Genomic DNA, 24,952 nt, shown 5'->3' with positions numbered 1-24,952 from the left:
CACTGGTGGCGACCTACGTTAAAATGGTTTTGATATATGGCATAGCGAAGTACATTTACTTTGTATCCACAATGGGTCTGAGGTTGGTAAGGAGAACACCAAGTGGAAGGTTCCTGGAAATTCTTTATTTTGTGGACGAGTGTATCAGCCTTCCTACGGGTCTTTGGAGATTTGTCCATCATGAACAACATTTTGTCAATTCACTTTGCGATAGGAGTTGGAGTTCTTTTCATCTGTCTTCTTTTGATTTGATACATGAGATAATACATGTATTGAGTTGATGTGTATCATATGATTGTTGCAATTTAGGGTCTAACTGGTGACCAAGGAATGAAGAGGAATAATGCATTCCTTAATGTTCCTAACAAATTTTACCATTCATTAGGAATAGTCATTCCTTTTCATTCCTTCTCATTCCTTTTATTGTAGAGAATTAAAGAACAAATTTATTCCTCACTAAATTTGATATGGAATAACCGTTCCTCATCATTCCTATAATTTTATTCCCATCAATTCTTTTCCTTTTTGTTCCTACTATTCCCGAGATGGTCACCAGTTAGACCCTTAATGTTTAGTGTTTTGTACATACTTGAGAATCTTTATGTTTGGATTCTAAAGATCATTCCTTAACTGTTTTTGTTATTAAATCCACTTTTTGATTGAAGTTTTTCCCCAAAACTCATTGGCATTGGACTTCTAAACAAGTTAAGCAACTGATCCTACTGTTACAAGACTGGTTCAGCTACAGTGTATTGGATACGAGCCTCTTGCAACAGCTTCCACTGTCTTAAAACCTGGTCTTATGTTGTCTTTTAGACAGCTCTGTTCTCTGTGTTCTTCACAGACTCCATTAAAGATAAAACATGTGCAGTGTGTATGACAGAGTCTTGCTCTTGCTACTCCAAGAAGCATGTTGGCAGTAACTCTTCTATACAGCGCAAAGAACCCTGGCTGTCCTGATGTAAGCTCATTCTCCTCCTAAATGTGTCAAAAGGGTAAGCACTGACGCCTGCAGAGGTATTAATGCTCCAACCCAATAAATAGCTAGCAATGAAGTTTCTGTGTCACCAAAATCAAATAACAATTTATAAATATTGTTTGCTCTTTAGATAAATGCTAGAAAGATGATATTTACCTCTTAAGCAACCAACTAAAACAATGGGTTTGATGGTATCATACATCCCAAAATACATTCATCCGCAAAGTGTGATCTCTAGTATCGACACTCCAAACACACTGTACAGGCCTTTATTGGGTTTCTTTCTGCCCCAAAATCTGGTGTCTTTATCACATTTATGAGTGAATACGTGTGAATATCCAAGGTCTTGATTGGCAAAGCAGATGATAAAGCAGTAGCAGTATGCCACAAAAGCAGAATGCTGCAGAAATTGTATGCTTTTGCTAAACTGTTTAATAGTTTGATTGGTAGAGCAGTATGAACATGCTATTTAAAATTATTATAAAAATTACTATATAAAAAATATATTTATTTATAATGAATATATTTCTAATATATATACATATATTAATTATATCTCTTTTATTAAATAAAATAAATTAATTATATATATAATATAAAAGAGATATATTTAATTTATTTATTTACTAATTTCAAAAGTTATGTTTTTATCAAAAAAAATATTTAAAAATAAAATTTACAATTAAAATATCTATTTTAAAAATAATAGTTATATTGTAAATTTATTTTAGAAATCAAATTTTCATTCTCTGGATATAAAAATAATTTTATGATATTATTAAAAAAATAAATAAACTAATTATATATTTTAAAAAAAATTCTGAATTGTAAATGCAAATGATTTTCCAAAAACTTTATATGAGAGCATTTGTCAGATAATATTTAAAGAACATTAGCATTTAGTAAATGCTTTTCTAACAAATGTTGATTGGATAATGTAGAGAAAAATGCTAATGTTAATGCTTTAACAATGAAGACATTAAACCTTTTTGTTACTGTTAGTAAATGCTTTTCAACAACAGAGAAAGGGATAACAGTAACAATAAGACAGAACTGATCTTCCTTCTGCTAACGAACCATTTTTGAAATTTCCGCTTTCCTCTTTTTGTTAGTAATATCCCTTTCTCTGTTGTTGGTTTTTATTTCATTAATTACAAAAATGTAGGAATTTTAATTGCCCAAAAAACAAAACCTCTTTCATTTCAAACTGTTGTGAATATATTTAAAATGACATACAGTGAATCCAATAACACAGACAATATCAAATACGTACATCCACTTTAATCATTAACTTATACTACACAAACTATTGTATAATTTCCTAAAAACATTCACTTGTGGTAAGAAATTTTTTCCTATCACCAAGTCAAGGCCTGCAATATCGAACACTAGAAACAGATAGGCATTTGTTAGAGTAATCAGCAGACTGAACTCCGAGAGCGTTGTACAGGGCACAGTTCATGGCACCTGTGACAGCTTCAACACGATCAGTTACATGATATACAATAGCGTCAAAAACATGCAGAATTTAGAGACATGTCCACTTCGTGTTAACAATCTTCAATTCCATTTACAGTTAAGAGAATATCAGACTTTATACATGAGCACTAATAAGAATTTTTAAATATCTTCGCTCTTCTTCTTATACATTGCATCACTCTTCTTCAACACTCCACATCCATCTACATTTTCAACAATAAATTTCTAACATTCCCACGAGGTTCCGCCCATAGTTATAAATAGGGCTGGGCATTCGGGTACCCATTCGGGTTTCGGTTCAGTCCATTCGGGTTTCGGGTTTTCGGGGTCAAAGATTTCAGCCCCATTCGGATATTTCTAAATTTCGGTTCGGGTTCGGTTCGGATCTTTGCGGGTTCGGTTCGGGTTCGGATAACCCATTTAAAATGTTTTTAAATTCTCAAAATTCATTATATACTTTAAATTTTCAAAATCTATAAGAAAGATAATATATTACATATAAATTTTCATAATATATATGTCAAAATACCTTAATTTAACATATAAATTGGTTTTCTTTGAATATTTGGATAAAAAATCAATAGATATTTAACTATTTTGGTATTTTCAGTATACTTTACCTATTTTAAACATTTACTTTTGACTATTTTCATATATTTTCCGAGTATTTTGGAAAACTTAAAGGTATCTTATATATTTTTAATATTTTTAATATATATTATATATAAAAATAATGTATATATTTAAGTATATACATTTATTTCGGATACATTCGGGTACCCAAAATATTTCGGTTCGGATCAGGTTCGGTTTCGGTTCTTTAAATACCAAAATTTTGAACCCATTCGGATATTTAATCAATTTTGGTTCGGGTTCGGTACTACTTTTTCGGATCGGGTTCGGTTCGGTTTTTCGGGTTCGGATTTTTTGCCCAGCCCTAGTTATAAATAATGTATAACAAAACTGATCTGATACCCAAACTAACATAATAAAAAAAAAAGGAAAATCAACATACGAATATTCAGAAAATATAAAGAAGGAAAGAGAGAATAAAGGAGGAAGAAATTTAGTAAGATACTAATATTTTTTTATAGATTTGAAACCAGTTAATAAAACATTACTTAAAATATGGAAGTTAAGAATATTTAATTTAATACATGAAAAGAAAGAAATAAGAAAATTGTGGACTTGGTGAACAAGGAGTTTCTCCGGAAAAGTTAAGAATAAACTGCTGCGCTGCGCCCATAGAGAGACGGTTGCGAGAGTGTCACATTATTTATTCAGCCCACAACTAATTTTAACTTTAAACTCAACTCTCTCTCTCTATTCATCCGATCTCTCCACACTGCGATCCTTGCTCTAATGGAGTCAGTCTTCTCAAACGTCGATCGTGCTCCCGAAGATCCTATTCTCGGTGTACGTCTCTCTCTCTCTAGATCCTATCTTACTTCTTAGATTTTACTTGCGATTTATGAATCCGATCCCACAAAGTTACTTTATGGATATTTAGTTAGTCTCTCACTCTCTGTTTTGATCCGTGTTAAGCTTTTACGATAAGATCCGTATCGGTTACTGCCAAGGATATTCGAGCAACGACTTTGAGTTTATTATTGTGATCTGTGCGATTTGAGGATTAACGTTTGATTATTATTATTTTTTTTTTGGGAGAAAACAGGTAACTGTTGCTTACAATAATGATCCGAGCCCTGCTAAGCTCAATTTGGGTGTTGGTGCCTATCGAACTGAGGTTGTTTATTTATTTATTTTTTCTCTGCCTTTGACTTTCTAAGTAGCATGTTTGCTTAGGTTTTTGCTTAGTTAGTTTTTTGGATTTTTCAAAGGAAGGGAAGCCACTTGTTCTTGACGTGGTGCGTAGAGCTGAGCAACAGCTTGTCAACGATCCGTGAGTATTTGCAGCTTTGTTTTTTTTTTTTTTTGTAACTTGGGCTTTCAATATTTGCAGCTTTGTTACTAAAACTTAGTGTAATTTTATTTTTTTGCTAATGCCTAAAGATTTGTCTCTACTTCCTATTAAAGGTCCCGTGTCAAGGAATATATTCCGATTGCTGGATTTGCTGATTTCAACAAACTTAGCGCTAAGCTCATCTTAGGTGCTGATAGGTAAATAACAATATGGTCTCTCAATCTTTAATATTTTTTTTGTATGTAGCTTCTCCTTTGATTCTTATCATATGATCTTTTTGTGATGGACAGTCCTGCTATTCAAGAGAGTAGAGTTGCTACGATCCAGTGCTTGTCTGGTACTGGTTCATTGAGAGTTGGGGCTGAGTTTCTCAAGAAACACTACCACCAAGTAAAAAGTTTCTCGCTTTTTTTTTCAGTTTATTTTATGGTAATTGAGTTAAAGTAATCAAATGAACTGTTGCTAACTGTGGTTGTCGTTCTTCCAGAGTGTCATTTTCATTCCGAAACCAACTTGGGGAAACCATCCCAAAGTTTTCAACTTGGCAGGCTTGTCTGTTGAGTACTACCGTTACTATGATCCTTCAACCCGCGGGCTTGACTTCCAAGGTTGGTGTTTTTTATTGCTTGATGCCTTAGATGTTTCCATCCACGTTATTTTCGAGAAATGATAACTTCTCTAAGTGTACTGATTCACACTCTTGCAATCTTACGTTTAGAATTTGAGTAAGAAATAGATCTCAAGATTGCATTCTGTCAACATATTTCACAAAAAGACATTTGATATTAGACTTGACCTTTAATGCAAAAAAATAAATGAACAGGGTTGCTCGAGGATCTTGGCGCTGCACCATCTGGAGCTATTGTCTTACTTCATGCATGTGCACACAATCCCACTGGAGTTGACCCAACCTCCGAACAGTGGGAACAGATTCGCCAACTAATTAGATCCAAGAGCTTATTACCCTTTTTTGATAGTGCATATCAGGTAACTCACACAATAAGTCTTGCTTTGTTGGTTTATTCAATGTTTTGCTGACTTGATCTGATGTATCATGTATAAAGAGAGAAGCCTGACTCTTTTTTTCTTATCATATTTGCAGGGTTTTGCTAGTGGTAGCCTTGACACAGATGCACACTCTGTCCGTACGTTTGTTGCTGATGGCGGTGAATGCTTGATAGCTCAAAGTTATGCCAAAAACATGGGACTCTATGGGGAGCGTGTTGGTGCCCTCAGCATTGTAAGGAACCAAACTTCTCAGTTTCATCTTTGATTCTACCCTTCTGTCTGCATTATAGCTGGACATACTTTTTGATCTTCTGATTTGGAATAGTTAAATCATGCAGCTATAAGATGCTCCACAATGGCATGCCTACTAATTATTTGTACCTTTATCTAATGTTGTGAAGGTGTGCAAGTCGGCTGATGTGGCTAGTAAGGTTGAGAGCCAGGTGAAACTTGTTGTGCGTCCCATGTATTCGAGCCCACCTATTCATGGAGCATCAATTGTTGCCACCATTCTGAAAAGCAGGTATATGTTAAGCTTTTTCTGAATTTAGTGGAAACAGAGATATCTACCATACGCAGTAATTTGATAGTTTATGATTTGGTTAATATGGTTATGCCAGGTTTCATTCTCTGTGGATTCATGCATAAATCACTAACATTTCATTTTTATTATCAAAGCTTGTAATAAATCTCTGTATGGATTTTATGTTCTGCTCCATGTTTCTAAATTTTCGTTGTATACATCTTGACAGCGACATGTACAATGACTGGACCATCGAGCTGAAAGGAATGGCTGACCGCATAATTAGCATGCGCCAGCAGTTATTTGACGCTCTACAAGCGAAAGGTTAATTTTTATGATTGTTTTGAATGTTTTATCTCTTTTCCTTTTTTAAAAAAAAAATTCTTGTCCAGGTTTGCAGAATCATTAGTGATACTTATTATGTAACTTTTTGGTTCTGGTTTGCAGGAACACCTGGTGATTGGAGTCACATTATCAAACAGATTGGGATGTTTACTTTTACTGGATTGAACAAGGAGCAAGTTGCCTTCATGACCAAAGAGTATCACATTTACATGACATCTGACGGGTGAGTCCCCAACTTATGTATTATCATTATTTTCGAATTTTCTTAGAGGCATATGATAAGAGTTTCGGTTGCTGCAACACCCAGAACCATTAGTTTCCTGTTCTCTAGCTATATATTAAACAAGCTTAGTTTAAGCAGTAATAACCACATAGCTCCATCCACGCGTTTCATACTTTCATCATGTTCTTTTAGGTAATGTGTCCCAATATAGTTGCGTAGAAGTTCAGAGAAAGCAATTATTTGCTATTGAATTTACAGTTGAATGAAACAAAGGAAAATAGAAATTATCTTACATTGGTGTAACCAGAATTTGTAAGTTCATGAAGATCCTGAGCTTGAATTTGAGAAGAGTGATCATGTGTATTGCAGGAGAATAAGCATGGCAGGTCTCAGTACGAGGACAGTGCCTCACCTCGTTGATGCTATCCATGCTGCTGTTACCCGCGTCGGCTAAACTAGCGAATGTTGTTTCGTCTAATAAAATGAGAAAGAAAAAAAACAGCCTTCTTGGTTTTTACTATGTATTTTTCTGATGGTTACTCATCTGTTGTTTCCTTTTTGCTGAGGATGGTTTAACCAAACCAAACCGAGGATCCTGACATTGAAATTTGAAATCTACAATGGAAATACTGGTTATTATAATTTGCAGTTTTTTTTTCTAATGCCTGATGTACTGATTTTATTGTCGGCTTCATCACTTTTTTTTCTTTATGAAACACAAATTTCTTCATTAGAACTTAACTTGTTAGATACATTAGCAAGAGGGAATTACAACGTTTGTCAAAATTATTAAAACTTAACTTGTTAGATACATTAGCAAGAGGGAATTACAACGTTTGTCAAAATTTTAACGTTGTGAGCAACCTAAAGACCTCAGGGAATCCACCGGAAATCTTAATCAAACCTGCCACAATTATCGGCTTCATCAATTTGTTTAGTTTTATTACATCGATGGATCCCTACTCGGTGTAAATTGGTGTTACAGCCGCAATGAACAAAATAGGAGGATTGAACGACGTGAGTAAACGATTAAAAGCCATATCATTCAGATATTAAAAATCAAATCATTTTAATCAAGAGGATATACGGAGATGTTTTAGACTGGGGGAAGAGTCCGGCGTCTTACTTGCCCCCAACTAACTACGTTTATCCCTCCTCTCATATTTTATAAGAGATTGACTAAAACGTGTTGTCTAAGTCAACTGTTATTTGAAAATGAGTTTTAATGCTTCAGGTTTTTTTTACCTTTATAAAACGTTAAATATATACTGTTTAGAATACAATGTCATGTAAAGTAAAATATTATTTACTGTTTTTTAAAATTGTTATAGGTAGGTATGATGTTAATTATCAGTACCAATGGTTAATTTATAAACCAAATACAATAATACATTTGAAAAATTACTGAAACGAATTGCACTCAGTGGATCATTTCTATTGTTCTAACAGTATCATACCTTTTTATTTACTGGTAGGTTCACCGGGACCATCATCATCATCATTTCTTTCCTTTTTAAGGAGTGTTCTCCCTCTAATTCTTTGGAGGTATTTATCTATATTTATAACTGTTTTGCTATTTTGTGGAGCGGTCCATTCAGGATCTAAAGATGTAGTGGATTTCATTTCCACGAGTTTTTGAGGTGTGGATTGGTTATCAACGATATAATTTAAGGTGACTTTCTGTCCGACCATGTCGGGAAGGCTATACTGACGCATCCAAACACCATCTTGAGTTCGCTGTCATTTTCTTTTTTCGAAAACCTATCATTTTTATCTTATGTTGAAGTAGTTTATGTTTTCAATAAAGGAGGATGGACAATTCTTTTTATCATTTGTAATCAAGCGAGTTGAAGTTAATGAAAAAATTGTGTTTCAAAGAAAAATACGGTTAATGATGTGATTTGCTTGATCACTTTTTCTTAGGCCACACGGAAATTTGTGCACTTTAAACATATGAAGATATATGCCTAATCAAAAGTAGACGAGTAATTTGTCTTTGAGTGGTGAGAGTTGACGTCACAAAGGATTATTGGTATAATTAGATCTCCTTGTATTGAACCTAATACAGTACACTTTATTATCATCAAAATGAAGTAACTCTATAACGGATTTGAATTTTAATACAACCCACACTATTTTGAAATAAGAAAATTGAGTAATGAATAAAAATATACCAGTACTTTATTTTTGGAGTAATTTTATTTTTACTTGACTGTAAAATGAAAAATAATGTAAGATTAGAGGAGATTTTACTCCAGAATCTATTTTGGAGTTTGAAAAAAAAAAGATAGGAGATGTTTAGCTAATATGCTATTATAATGATTTCATATTATTTGTCTTAACTTAGCGGCTTATGCTGGTATCCTTAGTTTTATTTATGATTTTCTATGGTTGTTCCATGTGATCCGAATCTATATTATAATTGCTCAATTGTTTAGTAGTCTCGATTAGACCGCCGGCTCGTACATAAGGCATGTTAAGCAACATGCTTTAGGCCTCTTTATAAATATCTAAGCCACTAAACCTGAGCAGTGTGAGGTAAATTTTATAAGTACTTTAAGCCACTAAACGTTAAGCAAAAGAATCCTTGGGGAAAGGCCGGTAAAACCGTTAGAACAGGTCAAGTATGTGCAATGGCATCCCGTAGCGTCTGGAAGGGGTAACCGTGGCCGTGGTAACTGACAGGGTCGCCGCTAGTCTCCCTGTTTGGATAACTTTCATTTAATTCGAAGTTGAAGGTTCGGTTATATCTCTTTATGGTCTTTAAAACTTAGGTTGATGTGTTTGATGCCTCTTTCTTTGTAAAATGTATGACTGAAAATTTTCTATCATGACAACTTCCTTTTCAGTAATAGCAATATTAAAAATAATCATATGAATAGCTGAAAGATAAAATAAATATATAAAAAGTCTTGAAAAAGTATATCGCCTTCTTTTGTACAACATGCACCGCACGTCGTCTCTCCACCCCTAGAAAAAGTATACATCAACATTTATCTGTGTCATTTACTTGCACCACCTCAAAAACAAAACATCATTGGAAAAAATATACAGAACATAAAGTATTTTTTTTTTTGCTCATTGATTTTTTGGTGTGTATTTTTTTTTCACTCGGTGGTGAAAGAACAGAGACAATGGAGAGCGAAAGGAGTAGTTCTTGATATGTACGTCTCTTTTGCCTTCTTCTTTTCTCATTTGTGTATTTCATTTGCTTTTTTTATATTATTTAAGATCTGAGAAAAAAAAAGAGAAATAAAAAAGAGTGTGGGGATGGTGAGGTCATTAGGACGTAAAGTAAGCTGGCCAAGATCTTTCAGTTTTAGAAAGATGTTTGATGGTTGGAACTCTGGACATTCATCATTTTCTTCTCGCGGGGATGGCAGGCATACCCCAGAGCACGAACTTGCTGTACACGCTACAACATCGGCGCAGGGGACTCGAGGCAAACAAAACAGGACATCAGGTTCGTTTACCCCTTATTAATATGGGCTTATTTGATAGCTAGCAAAATATTTGTCCAAAATTGAGGGGGGGAGGGAGGGACAGGGGAATATGTGCTCACGTGTAATTTAAAAAATAACATGATATCATATAAATAGTAATCATATTTCTTAACAAAAATATGTGTGAAAATGTTGTTGTATGGAGAAATCACACACACGTATATATATCGTATATATTAATATGAATTGCAGTTAGATTGCAGTTCTTTATATACATGGGTTGGATGATCTGAAAAATCAATAAGTTGTAATATATATACGCATATCCTTATATTAGATTAGTTCTTACGTCATATGTGCATTTATATATGTTTCAGACATGGAAGTAATGAAGGCAAGATTCGCAAAACTGTTGCTTGGAGAGGACATGTCAGGCGGTAGCCAAGGAGTGACCTCTGCGTTAGCTTTGTCAAACGCCATCACCAACCTCGCTGGTAAATATTTGAGACTATAATGCCTAATTGACTATTTGAATTGTTAAATAATTCACAAGCTACTCGTGGCCTTGGTATTGATAGATTCGGTGTTTGGGGAGCAGATGAAATTGCAGCCTATGTATCCGGAGACTAAAAAGACTTGGAGGAAAGAAATGGATTGGTTATTATCTGTGGTTGATCACATTGTCCAGTTTGTTCCTTCTAAACAAATGGGCAAAAACGGAGCATTCACTGAGGTGAATGCATGGACTATTAGTCATTTACGTAAACACAATACTCCTCGTGACTATTTATCTTATAAACCTTTAATTTGATCTTTTGTAGATCATGGTGACCAAACAAAGAGATGATTTGCTTCTGAACATTCCAGCCTTACGCAAGCTTGACTCGGTTCTTCTAGTGAGTTTTTAACTGCATCCTCATGGAATACCACTTGATTGTTAAGTTTTGACTTTTTCTACAAGAAGAACATGTCATTTTGAATTTTTTTTTCCTATCAAACACAACACCGTTTGCATATTGTCATCCCATTAAAGTGTGCATGTATATATGTATATATGATCATGATATATGTTCACACTCTTACCTAATAAAATGCAGATAAAACATTATTTTTTGTTTACTTTAAGATCTACATAGGGTAACAAACTCAAAAATAGATTTGCATATATGTAACTGCGTCTTGTGATGCCATCCTAATAATACAAGTTATCATTTGGCAGGAGACTTTGGATAACTTCAAGGATCAAAAGGACTTTTGGTATATCCCAAGAGATGTTGAGGATACAGAGAACAATGGAGACTGGAGGAGGGATGAGAACTGGTGGTTACCAGTTGTTAAGGTTCCATCTGATGGTTTGTCTGAAGAATCACGTAAACTGCTTCAAAGTCAAAAAGATTCTGTGGCACAAGTCCTCAAAGCCGCCACAGCCATTAATGATGTAGTATTGTCTGAAATGAACATTCCTGACAATTACATTGAGTCCCTTCCAAAGGTTATTAACTTCTACATCATGAATGTTCTTAATTATTACACGTCCTCTAAGCTAAATATATAATTGTTGTTGTCTGGTAGAATGGGAAGACAAGCCTGGGAGATTTCCTTTACAAGATCATAACAGATGAAAACTTTGATCCTGACTACTTCCTTTCTTTCTTGGATTTGTCAACCGAACACAAAGTTCTTGATCTAAAGAACAGGATTGAAGCCTCCATGGTGATATGGAAGAGAAAGATGAACCAGAAAGAGAAAGATGGGAGATCACAGTGGGGATCCTCTGTTAGCTTAGAGAAGAGGGAGCTTTTCGAGGTCCGAGCTGAGACTATTTTGGTTATGCTTAAACAGCAATATCCTGGGATCCCACAATCGTCACTAGAAGTCTCCAAAATTAAGAACAACAAGGTAATAAAAAAATAGAAAAAGCATAAACATGCTAATTTGACTGAAAATTGAAAAAGAGTTTTGTTATCATGGGTCTTCACAGGACATTGGACAGGCGATTTTGGAGAGCTATTCGAGAGTTTTAGAAAGTATTGCTTCCAAGATCATGTCAAGAATAGAGGATATTCTTCAAGCTGATGCCCTAGTTCAAAGACAGCTGATGGCAGGATCAGCTGAAAGCGGGGTGGAATCTGAATATGAGGAAACCGAAAAGATGGAGTCAGCAGAAACGCCAAACTCGAGAAAACTATCTGAACTCATAGGGTGGAGATTGTCATCAGATACAAAGAAGCATTGTTCCATGAGTGATATAGAATTATTCCACAGAACTGAGCAGGAGAATAATATGCTGAAGTCTCCAAGAGCTTTGGAAAAGCCGATGAAAATGAAGTCTCCGAGAGCTCTACCAAAAAAGCTTTCATTTCTAGCAAAGTTAGAGAACATGAGAAGCCCTAATGAGAGACACTAACAGCCAAGTAGAAAGGAGCATAGAAGAGAGAAGAGAGAGAAGATTTTGTACATATACAAAGATATTACAGGCTTGGTCTAGGAATTGGACATGCATCTTAGTGTTTGACGACACTTGTGGGAGATTTTGTCTTGTGTTTATTGGCTTGGTTGATCATGTTTGCTTGTTTGACTATATATTGCTTCCTGTTCTTTTTTGAAGAGGGAAGTGTGGTTTGGGTAATACGACCGCGTTTTGATAATCTATTAAATTTTTAAAATAAACAAAAGATAAAATAAAAAAAAAAACATCCGTCATTATTCTGCTAAATAATTAATCTATACTGGATACTGAACTTTAAAATGGTATAAAATTAAACAAAAATGTTATTTCTTTCCATAAATATATAAAAAAAAAACATGATTAAAAATGTAATAAAAGTGGATTGGATTGACTTTTAAGTTAAATACTTTTATAAAAACACATATAAATTAAAATTGATTGGAGATATTTTTATAATTTGGTTTAGTTTTCCTCCGATACAAAATTTAGGACGAACCATGGAATCACTGAGAAACACACAGGGGAATTTGGATAACATTAATCATGGCATATACAAAATATAAAGAAAAATACAAAAAAAAAAACTTGACATTACGAGATTTTTCTTTTACATAATAAAGATGTTACGGCATACGGAAAAATGGGTAAAGAAAAATTTCGTCATTTTAGACGATCTGAATCCATTCACCAGTGCTGGGAACACCTTTGTAGACGGCGAAGAGAAGATAGTAACCGGGAGGTGCGACGTTTCCACTGGGAGGTGCAATCGTTTGGACTTCAAAAGAACCGGCACCAGCAGGGTTGACACCACCGATACCCAACAAAAGCATCCTCATGTTCATGGAGATACTGTGCGTTGTGAAGGATGGTGCTAACATGTGAAGCTTGAGATTCTGCTTGGTCACGTCTTTTTGGTTAAGGTTGACCTTCACGTTGAAGTTGTTTCCGTACCTGATCTGTTTTGGTGACGTGGCGATCTTTGGCCTCAAGGTGGCTAGTGCCGGGTCGAGGTAAGGCGGTGAAAATTTCTCAACGCGAAGCTCCGTAGGGAACTCGACGTTGTACTGGTAACCATCGTTGGTGTTGCTACCAGCGACGAGAACCTTACCGTCGGGGATAGCGATGGCGACTGAGTGGTACATACGTGGGATGTTGGTGGCTGCGAGCACTCTGAAACGCTTGCCACGGGCGCCACGTGGCTTGTACAAGGTGGGAGCGAAGTTAGGGTCTTTACCGTAACCCCATCCTGAACATCCACGTTTGCCTCCGTTGACTAAGAGTATGTCTCCGTTAGGGAGGAGGACGGTGTCACTCATGACTCGTGGCGTCGGCATCGTCTCTATCTTCCATCGTGGCTTAGCGCTGTTGATTCTTATCCTTGCACAGTCCTGTAGTGCTGGTTCGAATATCTACACAACCACGAAAATAAATCAACACATTTTACTCGGTCCAAAAAAACGGATCTAAGATTTTGAAGAGCATACTACAAATTATAAATTTCTTTTTTTTTAAATAATAATTTGAGAGTTTTTTTATGTATGTAACATCTAAATTTTTTTGGGACTAAGACTAATGTTTCATTAGGCCTGTATCCAGCCTAGCCAAAAGACTTATGAAGTTTGGTTTCAACGGTACCTTTTTGCTGGCACGGTAATACGCGTCGTGTTTGGTTCCACCGCAGACGAGGACCTCAGCAGGGATGACTTTAGGGTTTTTCATGTAAAGATGGATAGGGAGGAGTGCAGAGGAGCCTGATCCAGGGTAGTTACGGGAACCACCTGGGAGCTGAGGGAACTCTTTGATGACCTGGTTTGTTTTGGGGCTTAGGAGGATGGATCTGTTGTTTGCGAAGATGAAGAGGTTACCGTCGGTGTTGAGCCATACGAAAGGGTAGAGGTTGTTCTCTTCGGGGTCGTCTGTTTGCTTTAGGAGCAAAGAGTCGTAGAGCTTCTTGTTGTTTTGTCCTTCCTCTGGGATGTATTCGTAGTTCATGGCGTCACGTCCTCCAATAATGAAGAACTTTCCGTCAGGGAGAGTTGCTTGCGTTGAGTACCATCTCTTGGCAGCCAAAGCCTGGGGGTATTCATGCCATCCGCAGTCTGGACAAGCCGCTAGGTACCTCGCTGTGTTGGCTCCTCCTCCGTATCCTCCAGTGCTTACCATTGTTCCGTTTACGGTCAAACCTCCAGATGAGCACCATGTATCAGTAGCAAGCTATCATGAAAAAGAAAAAAAGTGAACAGTGATGTTTAATATAGTCCAAATTATACTATATATTATGTATGTGAATGGGGATATGATACGTACGGATAGAGGCTTAAGGGCACCAGTGTTGACATCAACGAGAACCGAATGAGCCCAACAATCGATCTTGTTTGTCTTGGCGTTAACCACGTGACATGGAACACCCGGAGGCAGCTTGATCTTTGAGATTCTCCAGATGGTTGCGTCGTAGAATTGGACCTGGTTGATGAGTGGCATCAGACCTGCATGCATAGCCGACACACCCGAGTTTTCCAAGAATAACTCCCACTTTCCAGGCCAGTTTGTCTGAGCTTCTTGAGCACCGCCTGATCTCCTTTTTCCTCCAGCGTTTCCACCGGTAGCCACTGGTTTGGAAACCTCCAAAGCATCGTTGTTGCCGTGAACGTCGTTGTGGAAGCCAGGGAGGAACGGAAGAAACGGCAGAGGGAAGATGGCTTCCGACACAGCCGCTAGCATAAGGACAGAAACTGTCCATATGACTCTTGTTGAGGCCCTCATTTTTTTGTGATTTTTTTAGATTTTTATTTTTTTTATTCTTCCCCGGTTTTAGTTGGGGAAATGAGAAATTATGATCCCAGGCTTATTTAAATTATGAATGCCTGAGTAATAAGTTTTTGTCTCGGCGTGTTTTATAGGTTCTTGTACTAGCGTTTATTTTTAGCCTTTTGCTATTTTCAAATGTGTGGTAAGAAGACGTCTTACCTAACAACTTCTAATTCTGTGGAGAGTCTTAATAAAAGAAATCATTTGGGTTTCATCATATCTGTCTCTTGTGCTCTTTTAGAATGACGTAGTCTTGCAGACAATAGGTATAGATAGATATCTCCTTAATTAGATAGAAGCCATATTGTTTGGATGAATGTGATAAAAACTCACAGGAATTTGTTTTTTTTTTGCTCAATTCCAAAAAAATATCATATTAATTAGAATTGGACGTTAGTTATTTATATATTGAATATTTTTTTCTAATTTTTTATGTGGAATTTGGAATATAATATTACAGCAGAAATTAAAAAGTCATTAACATGTGAAGATGTAAATGATGAGGTCGCGTCTACTCGTGTAGTCCTCTTTTTATATTTGGACCGTAACAAAATTGTAAATTCTTTAATCTTTATAGTGTATGAACATAAAATTTGTTCCCAAATAGTACAGTCCAAGAACAAAACAAATGAAAACTAACACCAATCTATTGATTCCAAAATATTATCGGTCATTGAAAATTAATATATGAGGGATATTCTTGCATCAGCCACGGTTGTACGTGTGCGGTTCATTCAACATGTGCCACAAAGAGCAAGAAGAAATGAGGAAGTAAAGTCACACACTGAATACAGTTGTTGTTCACGAAAAATCTACATGGAAACATCCAACTGTATTCAGTGTGAAATTACTTTATGTTTCAAGTGTGCTACTTTACCTTTAAATTAATGTGAGGTACGTGTAAGCATGATAAGCATGTGTGCAGTCTTTCCTATGGGAATGACGTAGATAAATATATGAGATATTTCCATATATTTATTATTGATTTATTAACTATTTTTGATAATTATCTTTATTGTTTTAGGGTTTTTATGGTTTTTTATATAAAGCCGTTTAGGCTTAAGTTTGTATTCAGTTGATTGATTATTAATAAAAGTTAAGAGTTTTCTCTTTTGTTCCTTGTTTTCGGTAGATCATTGGTGATCTCAACGAATTTAAGAAGACATTGATCTTAGGCATTCTTAGACTAAATAAGATCTTTGTGATTATCCTAGTTTTCCGGGTATTCTCAGAATCAACGGATCTCTAGTCTTATCCTTTAAGGCTTCCGCTACATCAGTTGGTATCAGAGCCGTGTCTCTTTGGTTTCTTAATCGAGGAACGATTCTGGATGTCATGGTGAGTATTAGCATCTATTCTATCCTGGACGAAAGTCCTTTTGTTGAGAGAGAAGAGAACCATGAGATCTATCGAGAGATTTATGGTGATCCGATCTACGATATTTATGAAGATGATGTCTGTGTTGTCCGTGCAAAATTCGGGCGAGACGAGTTCTGTGCAAAATTCGGGCGAGACGATTTCCGTGCAAAATCTGGGCGAGACGAGTTCCGTGCAAAATACGGACAAAACCATATCGACGAAGATTTTGTGAAGAATATTGATAATCTGATGCGTGCAAATTTTATGCAAAACCGGATTTGTGAAGATTCATGTTATAAACAGATCCGTGCAAAAATCGTGCAAAACATGCTATTGAAGATTCGAAGAAGAGTTTTTCTTGGAAAAAGTTTTGGATTCAAAGACTACGAACAAGATTCGAGGACGAATCTTCTCCAACCCGAAGAGAATGATGTAGATAAATATATGAGATATTTCCATATATTTATTATTGATTTATTAACTATTTTTGATAATTATCTTTATTGTTTTAGGGTTTTTATGGTTTTCTTATATAAAGCCGTTTAGGCTTAAGTTTGTATTCAGTTGATTGATTATTAATAAAAGTTAAGAGTTTTCTCTTTTGTTCCTTGTTTTCGGTAGATCATTGGTGATCTCAACGAATTTAAGAAGACATTGATCTTAGGCATTCTTAGACTAAATAAGATCTTTGTGATTATCCTAGTTTTCCGGGTATTCTCAGAATCAACGGATCTCTAATCCTATCCTTTAAAGCTTCCGATACATCAGGGAAGGAGATAAGAATCACGGTGTATTTAGTGTAAAGCTTACGAGGATAAATAGTAGATCTAAACTGTTTTGTTTTATAATGTGATGAATTGATCTTCCTTTAATGAAGGTTTGAAATTTGCTGCCCAGTTGGAAGTAAAAGAGAGACAAGAGGCCAAACCTAAACAACAAAATGGATCGTGCTTGTTTTTAAGTTCCATATCACATATTAACAAATACGTCTGGTTCACAATTTCCAAGCCTCCCTTCATGAACACCTTTAGTTTGCAGAGAGAAAACAAGAATAAAGCCGTGGCTTATATGCGGTCTTACATTACAAAGCTTTAATTAATATATTCAGATGGAGATAGATATATTACACATCAGCTTTCACTTGTTTCACCTGGCTTCACAGATCTGCATGCAATGTAGACGAGAACCACTCGTTAATAACCAAATCAAAGCATCCAAGCGCTAAAAATGTGAAGACCGGTGAAAGCAATGTACATAGACACATAGTTTCAGAAGAAGAACGTAACATCATGGTCAAAGAAAACATTTATAATAACTTAAGCAAATGAAATACAAGGCATTGGTGAATCAATCAATACACACCATGACGTTCAAATTTTCATGACCAACCAAAGATCTGCTTTACTGTAATTCTTGGCCATGAAAGGTGAAACTATCAAAAGATCAGTCCAACAGGGCAAGGAAAATGCCGAAAAAAAAAACACAACTTAAAGACTCTCTGACCCTCGAGATATAGCGTTGCGTGCAAGAGAAGGAAGAGCAGCAATAAAGGCAGACAATTTCTAATAAAACTTATTAAGAAAGAAAGACTAGAATGTTACAAAGATCCAATACTTGAATCCATTACAAAGCTAGCAACCGGATCATCATTACCTCAGAGGTCAAACCCCATGTAATAAATAGAAACGATAAAACTGACAAATAGAACAAAAACCCTAATCAAAACCATACAGATATATCTGTAAACATCTAAAAGGAAGATACTACACCTATGATATTGACATCAAACAGAGAAATGTTCTTCAGGCAACCTTTACCTCGTGAACTGATTCAAGAAGAAGCTCGTTGTCCTTCGCAATCAAGACTCTCGTCGAAATTCTTCGAAGGGTACTTGGCGGTGACAACACCGACCTCGAAAACAAGGTTATCACCGGAAGATCGAATCCCGGTGATAGACCACCACTGATAAAACGCCCTGACACGAATCCCGCGGAGCTCCGCGATCTGACCCTTGGTGATCCGACCCGTTACCTTGTCGGAATAAGTCGCGAGGTAGTTGTCTGGAGGAAGCGTGATTTTGCACGTGCCGTGGAGGAGAAGGGAGAAGTCTCCGGAGGTTTTGTTGATGTAGTAGTCCTTGACGGATAGAGGGAGCAGCCCTATCGGAAAACCATGGCTCGTGAGCTCCGCGTGGGCCCGGCTCGGTGCTTTGACTTCTGGGATTGGGTCCTGTAGGGAGAGAGGTAAGAGGACGAGGAAGGAGACAAGGAAGAGAGATGTCTTCATGTTCGGGTTCGTCCAGAAGAAAACTAAAAAGCTTCAAATCCACAGAAACTTTTTAGAAGACTTCTCTGTTTTTGGCTTCTTGGGAGACTTTTCGGTTTTGGAGACTTGGTTCTGTCGTTTTTGTTGACTTTGAATTAGTAATTTTGTATATTTGTCTATGTTACTAATTTAGCAGAATAATAAAGGGATTAACCTACATGTTATTTACAAATTTGCTACTAAAATTATTCAAAAATTTGTCAAAAAAAAATTATTCAAAAATAATTTTTCCAAACTAATTATTTTATTATAAATACATTTTCTATTTATATATTTGATATTTTTCAAATACATGAATTATTTTATTATAAATATATTATTTTTAGTGAATAATAATTCTTAATCATGTTAAATTAATAATAATATAAAACTTACTTAAAAAATTAATGTCACTAATACAAAAATTCATAAAAACATAAAAACTATCTTTGTGAAACTATTTTTTTTCTTTTAGAATATCTATATAAAAACGACGAATAATATATTTAATATTATGATATAATTATTAAATTGAATTTCATAAAAATATATTAGTTTTTTTTTGTCTACAAGTGCATGGATTAGCTAAGAAGAATATATAAAAAAAAATCTACAAATCTTCATCTGGAAATAACTCATCTTTAAGAGAAGGAGCAATCCACTGAATCTGAATATAAGTAATTTCCCAAAGATCATCATCTTCCTTCTGCACCAAAATCTCTTTCTCCTTCATCGTCCCAATCATTGTAGTCAAAAGCTCAGGCACCACCTCTTGAAGCATGTTATCACCATACTCTCCCAAATCCGCCTTCATACACGTATCCATCCTCCTCAACACTCCTAACCAAAACGTCCTGAACTCAGCGCTCCCCACAATCTGCTCCAAGTAATGCAAGAACACGTTCTTGAGCATCTTCATCGCTGTCTTCAACGTCCCTTCCATGCTCCTCATCTCTCTCTCCGCGTTCTCGCGCCTCGAATAGTCCAATAGCTTCTCGTGCAAGTCATCTATCGTCGGGAAGATAACGTGGTCGATGCAGTAGATGCAACCCGAAGGCGTGAACCCGAGATCCTCGTGCGCCATGATGAAGCTTCTCTCAAGCGACGTCACCGCTCTGTTCCTTATCTCTTCGCGGCGCGCTAGGGTTGTTTTCCTGAAGGCTTCAGAGAGTTTGAGGAAGAGGTGGTGAACGAAGTTGACTCCTCTCAGACTGTTCTCTTCCACCGACGACGAGCTGCTCGTGTTGCTCGCTACGCTGTAGTTGTTTCCCGTCGTCTCCGTAGAAGCTGTCTTGTACCATTGTACCAGCATCGTGACCGACTCTGTCATGAGGTCTAGTATCGTCAAGTTCTTCTCCACAGCGCTGTTTCTCAACGCCACGAAGCTGAAGGAGCAGTCGATGCAATAAGCGTAGCTAGACTGCGAAAGATGCGAGGCGTTGGTGGACATTAAACCGATGAGAGCATCGACCGCTTGCTCTTTGGTCTCGGGATGTCTTCCGCACAAAGAAAGCAACTGCAAAACGCTTTTCCAACCAATCTGAGTCTGGAGACTAGCGGAGTGTTCTGTAATAATCTTGCTGACAAACTCTGTTATCGTGTCGTAACATGTGTCTATAATCTCTTTATCTATCTTCCACATTATCGTTATAGACCTGAAGATCAGCTCCTCTGGTAGCTGGTCTTGGAGGTTAGAGGCAAGGATCTTGATGCAGACCTTGAACAAGCCCGGGATGCCTTTTTCGACGAACGGAATCGGTGAGAAGAGAGGGAAGTTCGCTACGTTGAGTAGATACTCATGGTAGCTTGGCCAGAACATGCTGAACCGGTGGATGTTGGATAACGCCACGGCTATGATCAAGTCCCAGCAGAACTTGACCGTCTCTTCTTCCTCTATCGCCGTGCTGAACTTTTGCCCTTTCCCCGCAGCTGCGTAGATCAGAGAACGGCCTAGGTTTAATACCGCCACGTCAGGTAACACCGAGCTTTTGCTGAATATTTGACCTATTCTGCACTGTTTAATGACTTTGAGGTTCTGCTCAAACTCGCTCATCCCGAGAGCTACAGATTCTTCCACGCTGTCCAAGGCCAAGAAATGTGAGAATCTTCCCATTAGGCTAGACCCTTGTCTTCTGTTATATTTATTTTCTTGGCCCGCAAGCATGTTTAAGTCATTTTCTGATGACGCTTCTTCATCTGCTGTCTCGAACTCGATGGCTGACTGCGGAAGAAGCTGGAGCTTTCTGAGTTTCAGGAGACAGTCCACAATGTTCCTCCACCCTCCTCTGATGGAATCTCCAAAGCTGTTAGCGAGCGTGAAAACCGCAAGAGTGGCCATCCTAGGTTTCATGTCGTGGCTAAACGCAAAGAGTGTCTCTTCAGGCGTGGTGTAAGGGTTCAGCAGCGTTGTGAACTTGCAAAACGAAGCGATCAGCTCGTCGAGAATGTCTTCTAGGCCGTACTGTGCAACTCTGGCTATAGAGATCAGTGCGTCAACGCACTCGTGAAGCACTTCGTCGTCATCTGAATGCTCGAAGAAGGCGGAAACAGCTGCTATAGATGGACCTGCGATGGTTGCGAACATATCTCTTCCTATTCGACGATCAAACTGGCACATACTCAAAGGCTGTGTGGTCTTTGTTCTGTTCATCAGCTCAATCCATTTGTTTGGATTCATCTCCACCGGACCAGAATGCGTAGATAAGGCAAATGCGGTTGTTGAAATGGATTGGAATAGCTCTGAGAGGTACTCTCTCGGAAGATCTTTCCCTGCGTTGATGGCTCTGTTGTTGCGGATGAACTCATCTTCAGTCATTTTTTTCTTAACCTGAGGGTTATGCTGATCCGTGTTGAGCATGATAAGTGAGTAGCAGAGGATATGAACAGTATCTTTGCTTGCAAAGATATCAGATGACTGTTGGTCATAGAACCTCTCGGAGAAAGCTTCAATCATACGTTCAATCTTTTGAGACTCTCCTGGTAACCGAAACGACTCCAAGAATGTCCTCAAGGCAGTGTCAAGATTCATTCCTGTGAACTCAAATGTATGTGTAAAGCTTTTGAGAACACTGAGGTGTAGCTCATCAGGGTCTCCAAGGTAATCTCCTATCATTGTCTTGTCTAAACCTGGCGTGAATCTGAAGAAAGAAGCTAATGCCATTGGATCAGGAGGATCTGAGACTAAGTGGTTATACTTCAAATACTCCAAACCTTTTTTCTCATCTCTGTTGAAATGGTTAGCAGCTATAGCTAGCTTCCTCTTCTGTGCTTTCCTCACTCTTATATGCTCCACCCATGTCTCAAAATCCTCTTTTGGCTTCTCTATCCAAAAGGGTATGTACTCGTTAATCTCAACAGGGCTTGGCTTAATGGTATTGGCGTCTTCTTCATCACCACCTTCATCTTCCTCTCTATCCATATTGTCAGCAATGTTGTGAATCAAGATCACAAGACCTTCAAAAGCTTGGATTTGCATAGAGGTTAAAGGACCGGATGTAGGGAAGGTGTGTCTGCATAGAACTTTACCGGTCTCTTCAAAAACATTCCTGCATATGGGATCACAATCATAGTTCACATATGCTTCAACTATGAACTCAGGTTGTCGACAAAAATTGATTAGCCCTTCGAGTGCAACTTCTTGTAACTGAAGGAACCCTGTGAAAGCTGTAACTTTGAGCAGCACAAAGGAGAAGAAAGCTTCAAGTTGTAGCCTCACAAACCTAATAAAAAGAAATATTTTGTTAATTTACTTTTAGCATTTTAGGTTTACTTGTGAGACAAGAAACAGATGACTTACTTGCGGAGGAAGTGATATATGTTAAGGATACAACTAGAGATCATAGAGAGCACAAGAGGGCTTGAAGAAGCTCCATAATGGATCAGATGATGAAACAGATCATCTTGAACCATTCTTAGAAGTTTTGGATGTTGTCCAATAGCATCACCACTTAACTCAATAGCGCTGTTGATCAAAACCAAAGCGAAAATCTGCACATCCTCGTCCGCGGTGTGGACGCTTGTCCCTTCCGAGTTCTCGACCACCTCGACAACGTTGAGCAAAGAACATAAGAAGTGAAAAATGTCGATGCAACAACGTATTCCATATCCGCTGTTCATGTCGATTTCGTCGGTGTCAGACTCTGAATCCTCACCACCTTCTTCTCCTCTGACTTCAAAGTCAGGTAGCCTAGAGAAGATGATCTGAATCAGTTCGTGCATTGTGTATCTTCCGTTACGTTGGAGGAGATCTCCTCTACCAGCAGATTGTTGCACCACTTGGAAACATGTGTTGACAATTGTGCAAACAGCTTGGTCTTCTAGTAACTCCTGTGTTAATTCACATCTTTATTAGAAAATTTTTGATCTAAAAGAAAGAGAGAAAAAAACATTTTAAAAGTTCAAAATGTTAATTCTTCGAACTTAAAATTAATTTATAATAAATGTATTAATCTAATCGTTTATAATTATTTCATTAATTCTTCAAGTACAATTGTCATGAGATATTATTCATTCACTAAGAAAAGACAAACGAACCGAGGCTGGATGTTTCATGACTCCAGTTAGAACTTGAAGGATCCTCATCATCACTGCATCTTCGGATATCGAATCTGTCTTCTCAAGACGACAGCTAGTGATCCCAGAGACAATAGAGTTCATAGCATCTCTAGCACCGGGACTTTTCTCATCAAAGATCTCAATCTTAAGGATCTTCAAGATTGAGGACAGAGCCACCGCTGTGGCGCTTGCAGGGATCTCATCACTTTGAATGACTTCGAGGAAAGGAGAGAGGTAAACCAAAGGATCGATGGTGCGCCATTCTTGCTGAGGGTTGAAGATAAGAGCTCTCAAAGATTTGAGAGATTGTTGGACTGATGAATCACAATGGTCTGTTTCTTGGGGAGAAAGGTAACTCTCTGAGATGGGTCTACGTATGACAGCAAGGACTGCACCAACCTCTGTGTTAAGCATGCATGATATCCCTAGCTCTTTCCGCTTTGCTTTCACCAGGGTTCTCTCCATGGTCTCTCACCTTACCACACTCTTTTTGCCGACAAGGAAGAAAACATTTAGAAACTATTTCCTTATTTATCTTGTCTCTGTACGGTCTTGCCTTGGTTAGTGCAAACACATAAACTATATTTGGAATGTGTGTTTTAGTGGCTGAGACTTAGTAATTAGTGATTTAATTCAAACCACTTGTCTTCACATATCAAGGAAAACTCCATCATCCACCTTCTAATTCTCTATGGCTAAAGATAGCGCTGATGGAAGCTAAGGTAAGACGTAATATTTGGATTAAATGTAGGGAAAATATGTTTATTTGAATAAAACTCGTTGTTAGAAAAATATCGATGAATGAGAGGAAATTCATAACATTGTAGTGTATTTTGATCACAAAATAATCTCTTCCACCTTTATCATTTAGAAGTAAATATACAGATGTATAATGTATTCCTACATTACTTTTAAAATTTTCAAATATCTATTTTTCAGAAATATATCATCTAATAAACATGTTAATTTGGAGTATTGGAATGAGAAATCACCAAAAGAAACATCAAAAAATTATTTGGATAAACACTAACCACATTTTTGGATAACAAAATAAAATACGAATGATAAAACATTAAAAACAGTTTTGCATTTTTAGCTGATATTTTTATATCTTACGTTTTTACTATTTTAATATTATTTTATCTTAAATTATGATTATAATCTATACTATTATTTGTGAAGTGATTTTTCGCAATGGAACTCTCACGTTAAAAGTTAGAGTGGTTAATATCTATTATACCCTTAATGAATAAAATCTATAAATTATTTACAAAACAAAAACGAATTTAAATTATTTTGATTAGATAAGTGATTAAATTAATACTTATAAGAATTATCCAAGATATAAAAAATATATTTCAAATAAAGATAATTCATATATATATCGTGTAGTTATCTGAAAATATCATTTAATAAAAAATATATAAGTTATCCATAAAATAAAACGAATTTTATTGTTTAATTAGATAAGTGACTAAATATATTTTAATAAATAGTTACATGTTTGTTAGATAATTGTTTATAAATTTAATATATATAAAGTAGCCAAAATAT

The 24,952-nt window shown here is 36.7% G+C and overlaps 5 protein-coding genes across 5 annotated transcripts; 2 read left to right on the top strand and 3 right to left on the bottom strand.

Moving 5' to 3' along the window:
* Positions 1–3,686: 3,686 nt before the first annotated feature.
* On the top strand, positions 3,687–7,143 carry LOC108814416 (aspartate aminotransferase, cytoplasmic isozyme 1). Its single transcript, XM_018586985.2, has 12 exons — positions 3,687–3,874; positions 4,134–4,205; positions 4,300–4,361; positions 4,496–4,579; positions 4,673–4,772; positions 4,870–4,990; positions 5,206–5,369; positions 5,485–5,622; positions 5,792–5,913; positions 6,143–6,237; positions 6,361–6,481; positions 6,851–7,143. The coding sequence occupies exons 1-12, from the start codon at positions 3,821–3,823 to the stop codon at positions 6,933–6,935; spliced, it is 1,218 nt and encodes a 405-aa protein (XP_018442487.1). The 5' UTR covers positions 3,687–3,820; the 3' UTR covers positions 6,936–7,143.
* Positions 7,144–9,751: 2,608 nt separating this feature from the next.
* LOC108816599 (rop guanine nucleotide exchange factor 10-like) lies at positions 9,752–12,356 on the top strand. The gene is made up of 7 exons (XM_018589165.2): positions 9,752–9,944; positions 10,302–10,418; positions 10,503–10,657; positions 10,746–10,820; positions 11,144–11,416; positions 11,497–11,823; positions 11,906–12,356. Exons 1-7 carry the CDS (start codon positions 9,752–9,754, stop codon positions 12,329–12,331), a joined length of 1,566 nt encoding a protein of 521 aa, XP_018444667.1. The 3' UTR covers positions 12,332–12,356.
* A 520-nt stretch (positions 12,357–12,876) lies between these two features.
* LOC108837270 (aldehyde oxidase GLOX1) lies at positions 12,877–15,250 on the bottom strand. The gene is made up of 3 exons (XM_018610329.2): positions 14,681–15,250; positions 14,009–14,587; positions 12,877–13,782 (listed from the first exon to the last, which is right to left on the bottom strand). Exons 1-3 carry the CDS (start codon positions 15,134–15,136, stop codon positions 13,039–13,041), a joined length of 1,779 nt encoding a protein of 592 aa, XP_018465831.1. The 5' UTR covers positions 15,137–15,250; the 3' UTR covers positions 12,877–13,038.
* A 2,219-nt stretch (positions 15,251–17,469) lies between these two features.
* Positions 17,470–18,913, bottom strand: LOC108815030 (uncharacterized). Its single transcript, XM_018587689.2, has 2 exons — positions 18,358–18,913; positions 17,470–17,704 (listed from the first exon to the last, which is right to left on the bottom strand). Exon 1 carries the CDS (start codon positions 18,824–18,826, stop codon positions 18,371–18,373), a length of 456 nt encoding a protein of 151 aa, XP_018443191.1. The 5' UTR covers positions 18,827–18,913; the 3' UTR covers positions 17,470–17,704; positions 18,358–18,370.
* A 541-nt stretch (positions 18,914–19,454) lies between these two features.
* LOC108816740 (ARF guanine-nucleotide exchange factor GNL2) lies at positions 19,455–24,015 on the bottom strand. The gene is made up of 3 exons (XM_018589308.2): positions 23,378–24,015; positions 22,641–23,170; positions 19,455–22,563 (listed from the first exon to the last, which is right to left on the bottom strand). Exons 1-3 carry the CDS (start codon positions 23,861–23,863, stop codon positions 19,455–19,457), a joined length of 4,125 nt encoding a protein of 1,374 aa, XP_018444810.2. The 5' UTR covers positions 23,864–24,015.
* Between the last annotated feature and the right edge of the window lie 937 nt (positions 24,016–24,952).

Source organism: Raphanus sativus, chromosome 7 (genome assembly GCF_000801105.2).
Source record: "Raphanus sativus cultivar WK10039 chromosome 7, ASM80110v3, whole genome shotgun sequence".
NCBI lineage: Eukaryota > Viridiplantae > Streptophyta > Magnoliopsida > Brassicales > Brassicaceae > Raphanus > Raphanus sativus.
The sequence above is the reverse complement of the archived record's forward strand: the minus strand, read 5'-3'. Positions and strand labels throughout refer to the sequence as shown.

What these genes read in the sequence shown, in the direction of transcription:
- LOC108814416 (XM_018586985.2), top strand. Translation starts at nt 3,821, where the DNA reads ATGGAGTCAGTCTTCTCAAACGTCGATCGTGCTCCCGAAGATCCTATT. An exon ending in TTGGTGCCTATCGAACTGAG is followed by an intron (nt 4,206 to 4,299) that starts GTTGTTTATTTA and finishes GATTTTTCAAAG; the next exon opens with GAAGGGAAGCCACTTGTTCT. An exon ending in ATTTACATGACATCTGACGG is followed by an intron (nt 6,482 to 6,850) that starts GTGAGTCCCCAA and finishes TGTGTATTGCAG; the next exon opens with GAGAATAAGCATGGCAGGTC.
- LOC108816599 (XM_018589165.2), top strand. Translation starts at nt 9,752, where the DNA reads ATGGTGAGGTCATTAGGACGTAAAGTAAGCTGGCCAAGATCTTTCAGT. An exon ending in CGCCATCACCAACCTCGCTG is followed by an intron (nt 10,419 to 10,502) that starts GTAAATATTTGA and finishes TGGTATTGATAG; the next exon opens with ATTCGGTGTTTGGGGAGCAG. An exon ending in AGCTTGACTCGGTTCTTCTA is followed by an intron (nt 10,821 to 11,143) that starts GTGAGTTTTTAA and finishes ATCATTTGGCAG; the next exon opens with GAGACTTTGGATAACTTCAA.
- LOC108837270 (XM_018610329.2), bottom strand. Translation starts at nt 15,136, where the DNA reads ATGAGGGCCTCAACAAGAGTCATATGGACAGTTTCTGTCCTTATGCTA. An exon ending in GTGCCCTTAAGCCTCTATCC is followed by an intron (nt 14,588 to 14,680) that starts GTACGTATCATA and finishes TTTTCATGATAG; the next exon opens with CTTGCTACTGATACATGGTG. An exon ending in ATTACCGTGCCAGCAAAAAG is followed by an intron (nt 13,783 to 14,008) that starts GTACCGTTGAAA and finishes GTGGTTGTGTAG; the next exon opens with ATATTCGAACCAGCACTACA.
- LOC108815030 (XM_018587689.2), bottom strand. Translation starts at nt 18,826, where the DNA reads ATGAAGACATCTCTCTTCCTTGTCTCCTTCCTCGTCCTCTTACCTCTC.
- LOC108816740 (XM_018589308.2), bottom strand. Translation starts at nt 23,863, where the DNA reads ATGGAGAGAACCCTGGTGAAAGCAAAGCGGAAAGAGCTAGGGATATCA. An exon ending in TCATGAAACATCCAGCCTCG is followed by an intron (nt 23,171 to 23,377) that starts GTTCGTTTGTCT and finishes GAATTAACACAG; the next exon opens with GAGTTACTAGAAGACCAAGC. An exon ending in ATATATCACTTCCTCCGCAA is followed by an intron (nt 22,564 to 22,640) that starts GTAAGTCATCTG and finishes TCTTTTTATTAG; the next exon opens with GTTTGTGAGGCTACAACTTG.